The sequence below is a fragment of the Priapulus caudatus genome, unplaced genomic scaffold, assembly GCF_000485595.1.
Source record: "Priapulus caudatus unplaced genomic scaffold, Priapulus_caudatus-5.0.1 Scaffold232, whole genome shotgun sequence".
Classification (NCBI taxonomy): domain Eukaryota; kingdom Metazoa; phylum Priapulida; class Priapulimorpha; order Priapulimorphida; family Priapulidae; genus Priapulus; species Priapulus caudatus.
Window position 1 is genome coordinate 256,127 of NW_014577293.1, and position 7,758 is coordinate 263,884.

At 40.3% G+C, this 7,758-nt stretch overlaps 1 protein-coding gene and 1 long non-coding RNA gene across 3 annotated transcripts in view; one reads left to right on the forward strand and one right to left on the reverse strand.

Moving 5' to 3' along the window:
* Positions 1–964: 964 nt before the first annotated feature.
* On the reverse strand, positions 965–3,997 carry LOC106807751. Its single transcript, XR_001393700.1, has 3 exons — positions 3,912–3,997; positions 2,724–2,908; positions 965–1,263 (listed from the first exon to the last, which is right to left on the reverse strand). It is a non-coding gene; the product is annotated as an uncharacterized LOC106807751 (long non-coding RNA).
* The window catches only part of LOC106807750 (uncharacterized transporter slc-17.2-like), a 38,842-nt gene continuing 32,683 nt past the window's right edge, over positions 1,600–7,758 (forward strand). Inside the window, exon 1 of one of the 2 annotated variants that reach the window (XM_014810203.1) lies at positions 1,600–1,954. In XM_014810203.1, the coding sequence (XP_014665689.1) occupies positions 1,900–1,954 (55 nt within the window). In that variant the 5' untranslated portion in view covers positions 1,600–1,899. Of the gene's footprint in view, positions 1,955–4,108; positions 4,431–7,758 lie in introns of those variants that run through there. The other variant, XM_014810202.1, reaches the window with a different exon arrangement.

Genomic DNA, 7,758 nt, shown 5'->3' on the forward strand with positions numbered 1-7,758 from the left:
GTGGCACAGCCAGCAGGTGAGACTGTTAGGACTTTTAGATTTAGACTAAACGACTTTTAGGACTTTGGTTTATTCTCTCTCCAATACCTCATTGTATCGATCACTCTGCTCTGTCTGCGCCCCTCTTACTAGCTCTTACTGTTATTATTAACCATGGATCAACGACCCGTGGGATTATAGACCACTCACCCAAGATAGGTGGGTCTGGGGTTCATCGAGCAAGATAGTTAATCACTATTTGCTTTAGATACAAATATGTCTCCCAGCAGAGAGAGGTCAGAGGACCCTGTGTCTGCTACCTGTGTGTACAAGCTTAAGTTTTGTGTTTATATTTGCTTTATTCAACACCTGCTGTTGGAATGGGATTAAAGCGATGGGATACACCAATCTCAATGAGTAAATGAAATAGCTTTGCTGAGTGTAACCTGTCTGAGAAAAAAACTAAACAACACAGGTGCCCAGGGTCGATATGTCGATAAGGAAAATACTTCAATGTAGATCCAGAAAGATAAAAACAAACCATAACTTAATTTAGTAATTTATATCATGTGTCCACATGCCTATACATAACGTGTTCTGTCACTTTGTACTTGTACTTTGTACTTGTACTTTGTACTTGTACTCTGTACTCTGTACTCTGTACTCTGTACTTTGTCACTCTGTACTTGTACTTTGTGCCTGGCCAATTCTACAAGTAGTTTTTTCAATAAAAATCTGATGAGAGCAGTCTACGATATGTGTTATTATTTGCCTTCGTACGTATATCCACTAGGTCGAATTTTGGGGGTTATATTCTGATGGGTAATAAAAATACAGGAACCTCCCAATTCCCACTAGCAAGAAAGATTCATGGACTTTAATTGATTATATATATGCAAGGTGAAATGTGAACATTTTACTGGAACTTCTTGCTTAACTGTCAATAGGTTGTAGATAATTAATGAAAAAATATATCCAGCAAATGTCACAACACTGATATCAATATCACGACTTTATTTCTATCAGGAGTGAATAACTACAAATTGTTTTCAGGCACTCCCGATTGTTCCAAGGGCTGTATCAGCAGTTGTAGGAGTGAATAGATGTTTGATTTTGAATATTTAATGTTGAATGGTTTACAACCCACCTTGCCATCTGCAATAAGGTGAGTGAATGTTACAATATCCTCCAGTGTCGATAAGCTTTATGGTATTAGCAACCTCCAACAGCTCAGCTGCCGTTCTCTGCCCCCGCACTAGTCTTCCGCCTCACGCAAGCACAGAACTGAAAGAGAAGCTAGAGTGAAATCCTGAAATAACACAGTGTTAATAGACGCACTCCTGACAGATGCGCACACGCATGTACGCACACACACATATATAGATATATATATAGATATCCATGTATATAGAAAGTGAGAGAAGCTGCTTGGAGCAGTTTACTGTATGGCGCCAATATCACATATATCCTGCTGAAATAACACTGACAGTGACACTGCTAGAGGGGGCAGACATGCCCTTTGGGAATTCTATAAGACATCTGCTGCTGGCCTGTACCAGGTTTTGTGGGGTATTTTAGTTCATGATACCCTTACAGAAGCTCAGCCAGTCTGCCAGCACCAACACCGGCACACGCTAGACGCTGCTGAAGGCACGTAGTATATATAGACGGTGAATAGTTTAACAAGTTACAATTGCTGCGGCGTAAGCCCAACGGAAACATCATACTTCTGCCGCCCGTTTCACGACGCTTTGTCATGCACGTATTTTGTACGCTTGTGTGCAAGTATACACGCGATCAGACTGATCTTCCCAGCGGCTGTGGAGTGGATGTGCATGCTGGGAGTTATAACTATCATTAGTCATATTTGTACGCATATTTCTTCATAAGAAAATAGTAAGCATCCACGTTCGTAGCAAAATGGCATGTTGGAAAAAAGAAAGCAGCTATGCGCCACAGAGGTCGATTCCGTACGGTAAGCTGTAAACTCGTATATATATATATCTATGCTTCCCAGTTATCACGGTCAGTGTTTCGCGTGAACGAAACATTGCTGTGTTAATTGGTGATATATATGGTTCCATGTGTGTGTATACATAGCTACCCATGTATCTCAGAGCAAGTGCTGTATATAGCTAGCTGCGTGCTGACACTAGCTGGCATGCCATGCATATAAGTAAGTGCATTTTGACCTTTATTAGTTATAATTTTGGATCCGAAATGCTGATCAGCTGGCATTGGCTGACTTAGCACTAAGCACTAATTTGGCATATAGAAGCCATATACTTCTATATATATATATCACTACAATGGCGACACAGCACACTCAGAGATGTCAAGTTTGAGAAATGGTTGAGAGTGAGACTCAGCGTTTGACGGAGCGACACCGGCCGAGGGAGCGAAGCGACCAGGGGGGAGGGAGGGTGTGGGAGGTGGGTTTCCCCCCTCCCACGGTATGGAGCTTTTTGAAATTTGAGGTTTGAAATCGTGCAATTTAGTGCATACCTATGGTATGATTTATTGCCTTTATAAATATAAGTTCTTACTCATTCACTTCAACGTCAACAGAAAAAAATCACACTCAAGTCAAGTGCCCAAGTGAGTCCCAGTGCAACATTTTCATATCTACTGTAGATCTACATCTAGATCTACATTAGATCTAACCTATAGATAAACTTTAGAACTAGTACTAGAAACTAGTCTAGTAAATGTGCAAGCTGAGAATTGAAAAGTAAACAAAATACCTCAGTAACCTGCAAAGCCATCATCCACTGATCCAGGCGGGATACTGGATTCCAGGCAGGCAAATAAAATGCGCGCCGCGCCGCTGATAGCGTATACGTATTATACGTATACGGCCGGAGCGAGCTAGCTAGGCTCTGTTGATCGGGCCTTAGACTTCTGATACTAGTATTACTGGTATCTGGGACTGAAAATAGGGTTTTAATTATTTATTTATTTATTTTGATTTTTGCGTGAGAATTAAATTCAGAGATGAGCGTGAGAGCGTGAGAATTGACCAAAATGCGTGAGTCTCACGCATCGTGAGACTTGACGTGTCTGCACACTCGAAGCGGCGAGTGCGGGAGCGGCTAGTTCGATCTGCATTAGTTTTTGTGAAAGCAAGTTTATATACAGTGACACAACAGTGGAAGTGTAATTGAGGGGTAGTATTTGTGAATGTGCGTTCATATTATTTTCAGTTTTTACTGACTCTGTGCCAAGTCATGTGTCTGTGGTTACACGTGCACCAATGGCAATTTGCGTACGTGTCAATATTGTCATTGATATTGATAATGAATAAATAGGCCTACAGATTGTATTTCGTCTATCATAGTGACGCACGAAGGGTCGTTGTCGTAACAGGTACTACAGATATGTACCCAAGGTAGTTTTAGGTTGTTTAGTATTATGTTTATATTTTTATATGAGGTATGTTTAGGGTTATAGGGTTAGGGTTAGAGTTAGGATTAGGGTTAGGGTTAGTGTTAGGGCTAGGGTACACTTCTGTAGTACAAGTCTGGTACACTTTGTGTATACATATATGTACCTCGGGTACATGTATATCTGTAGTACCTGTTACGACAACGACCCCTTGAGCAATAGTGACAGTCTTCATGTTTATGTACACCCTACTGCCTAATAATTCTATTTAAATGCCGTTCAAATACTTCTTCACAACACAGTTGTAGCGTGAGATTAACGTATTATATACAAAAAATTGTTCTAGGACACTGTAAGTCTGTATCACAGTGTCAGAGCCGTACGCAATCCAATCCAATGCAATGGAATGGGTTGTGCACGAGACGAGTATTTGTCATTTGATTTACGCGGAATTGGCATTTACGCGGAATTGTTAAGCGGAAGTAAGTAAAAAAAATCCTTGGTAGTAAATACTATGTTTGTTTATTGATTTATAATTTCATACGTACATAATGGCATTGATGTAGGACTAGTACGGAGTGAAGTGACTTGCAGCTGCACACTTACTTTGGTCAATGGTGATATTTGGCTTTTCATTGTTGACATGACGCATGCGCATGCGCGCATGGTCCCGTGACCAATTTACGTGTACACGTAAGCGCAAAAGTGTTACGCTGCAGTGGCTACTCACAGTGTCAGTGAACGCCTCAACGATGCTTGCGTGGATTTGCAATTTCCAATGCAGTAAAGGGATATAGGTGTAGAACTCGAAAAAACTACCAGTAATTCGATATTGTGTCATATCATTATTCATCAAAGCTATCACTACTAACGCATTGCGAGCACAATCGGGTGTGCTGTCTCTGTGGCCGCAGCCTGTATAACAAAGTACTGTTCAGTCCGTTGAGCAATCGCTCTTTTCCCGCCTCGGTCAAAAATGACGGCTACTGAAGCACAAAGCGGCAGCGGAAATAAGGGAGAAGGTGATAAACCTTATCATCCACTGTCTGAAGTCTACGTAAAACCAGGTGAGTTATTTTGCCGTGTCACTATAGTCACTTAGTCTATACACTGCGATAATGCTCGCCATAATTGTCTGTCGCAGTGTCTGTGATAGATGACTAATTTATCTGCGTACCAACTTCCAAGGCAAAAAACGGTAGCTAGGGCAAACTAAAGAGTAAAGTACTTAAGTAGGCCCTAAGGCTAAAGGCAAAAAAGTATTACAGTGCTACACACGTAGTAAAAGATACTACAACCATGGTTTTTGTAGTAATACTATAGTAATACAGTAGTCGACAGTAGCCTACCCATAAGGATCTTCACTTCGTTGACCTAGCTGTTCGAGTGTGTAAAAATCGCTGTAACAATTTATTAGTATTACACTACATTATCAGGCTCACTGATCTCACAGGTTCACCACAGCTTTAATTACAGTCTCTTGTATAGTGCTAGAACTTAGAAGTATAATTGGAATTGGTATTGGAATGTACTTAATTACTACTACTACTACTACTACTAGTTGTGTTTCCTGTGCTAATTATTAATTTGCATTTTGAGCCTGTAGATATTGACTATAGTCGATAGGTAAGTATGAATTATAATGAAAATATCTTTTTGGCTAAAGTTCTGTAACAAAATAAACTTCTAGGACCAACTCTAAGAAGAGATTTATACCTCGTAACTCGGCTGATGTTTCCTTGTTGCGGTTGTTTTCAGATTTAGTCAGATCCTGATTCCTTACATGTTGAACTGTAAGAAAACACACTTATGTGTCAAAAACGAGGGATTGATCATGAGAAAATTCCCCATCCCCATCCTTTACATTATTCTATATGCAAAAGTTACCCGGAAGGAAGCTCCATGACTAAGCATGGGTGTGGATCATGTTATTGATCTAAGATAGCGTCCGGGTGATCGAATTTGCGTCACGTCTATGACGTGTGCGAGTGTATCTGCACGACATGTCCGCGCCCATTGTTGTGGGGTGTCATATTTCGGGCAATTTCCACAGCGAGATTGCAGTGTGGTATTGATCGTGGCGACACCGGCTGCTTTCAGGCACTCAAGCTACTATCCCTGACATCTAATGGAAGAGATGCTGAGTGAACGAGAAAACTGTCTTGAGTGCAACGTTGCACATAGTTCAATGGCGTTGTGGTGTTTAGGGTAGCTGGCGAGTGACAAGGCCACGTATTGTAGGTGTTGTTAGATAGATATACAGTCTCTAAAACAGGTGACTTATCTAGGCAGGTTGTTATAAATTGACAACAAATCCAACTTTAGATGAAATTCCACTATGCCTTTATTAGTTCAGGGCGTGTGTACGACTGTTTGCTTGTTTTAGTTTGCTGAACGTGATGAAGTGAATCAGAAAGGTACACAAATGATATCAGTAACTGTGATTTATTAATGTTAGGTCAATAAATACTAGAGGTGGGACGATATGGATAGCTTATATATAATGCTGTATTTAGTTATGACAACACACTAGTGATGGGAATCGGCTGGAATTTCATAATCGATTATCGGTTTCCCTTAACCGATCGATAATCGATTATAATCGGATAATCGGTTAATAATAGCATAGATTATTTTAATCTTACTTTTGCTAATATATTAACATATTATACATAGCATTCAAATATTATCATGTTTTATGATCATTGTAGGCCTATTAACTCTGTGAAGGTTGCTGTTATGTATATCAATGTCTGTTCCTATACAGTATTTAATCAATTTAAAAGAAATGGTTTAAATGCTTTATTAAAACATTAAAAAGTTTTAAACAAACATGATCAAGACATGTTCTTATATTAATAGAAGTAGTGTTTGTGTTCTAATAGTGTAGGCTTGTGCTAGCCGAGTAATGTCCTGCCAATGAAATATCCTCTCAACATAATGGAACAACAATACGGAGAGTAGAATCTCATCTACGCGATAACATCTGTGGGACAGTGTCAAACCAAAACAAAGACCACTGTTCCAAATTTGTCCATACTATATAATAATTTGAGTAGTGTCGTTCTGTTTGTTTCCTGCAGTAACTTAACTGCCTTGAATTTGTTCGTGCTTCATTCCTACGCATCACGTTCGATTCTAACACTGTGCTTTTTGTGTATTTCTTTGGACTTTAATGTTTAAAAAAGACCATATTTAGAAAATCGATGGCAAAATCTCTCTGGAAAGAGCATGACCGTAGTCAGTTGCACTTCCGCCCATAGATGTCGCTGCGTTAACTTACAAATACCATTAGATTATATCAACACGTGATGACGTGTATATATCATCTATGCAAATACAAAACGAGACAGACTGATCCCAGACTGATAATGCATTACAGTAGGTCTATGACTAAATGTACAGTGCGTTACGCGGGCACACGCAATAGCCTGCCGAGTATTCAAGATCCTCCCCCACCGACATTGCTCGTGCTAACGCCCATACCATGCTTACTATATTATTACCCATACAGTAGTAAGTATACCCATACTATCTATATATTTACTGTATGTATATATATATATTAGTAAGTATATGTATGTGCGTGCGTTGCTGGCGTGCGTACGGTATGTGTGTGTGTGTGTGATTTATGTCGTGAGCGGTGTGCTGGTGTGTGTATTTGTGTGTCGAGCGTTGTGCTGCTTGTGGTGTGTATTTGTGTGTGATGACGTGGTGTGTGTTGTTATACAATTACTAAGCAGAAAGTATAACCCGTAGAAACCAGCAAAGTTGTGCTTTAAATATATAAACTCAATGTGAAGTGCACAGATCTAAGCTTAAAATATTTCAATGTAACTGAAAGAAAACACACCTGCACTGGGTACAACAGAACACTGGCACAGCTACTGTCGCACTGACTACCTGTGTCAGTCGCGGTGTACGTACAACAGCAGAGCCAGTGCAGCAGCGGGGGATAGCTGCATTAGCGGGCGGGGGGGAGATCTGAGACGTAGGCACCATCTAATTGAAGGGAATAGGCATTTTTGTTTGACCAGAACCGATCTCACCAGACGTTAGTGATGCTGAATATGCCATACTCGGCGGCAGTAAGAGACGTATGTAAGAAATTCCCACGTATCGTGACTGTGTGATCTGCGTGCTACGCCCACTTTGCCATCTATTGACGCAATTAGCATTTTTTTCGAATTTTTGCTTAATACTTTAATTACTTACTTTTTATAATTTTTTCTCAGCCAGAAACCATCTCCCTAGACGGGTGATCTTGATATATCTTCAGTCTAGCGCGATTGAGTGAACAAATCATGCCGCGGGACGAAAAGCGAGGACAAACAAACACACCACACACACAAGATTAGGCCAATTATTAGTACTAGCATGCAATCGTAGGGGGAT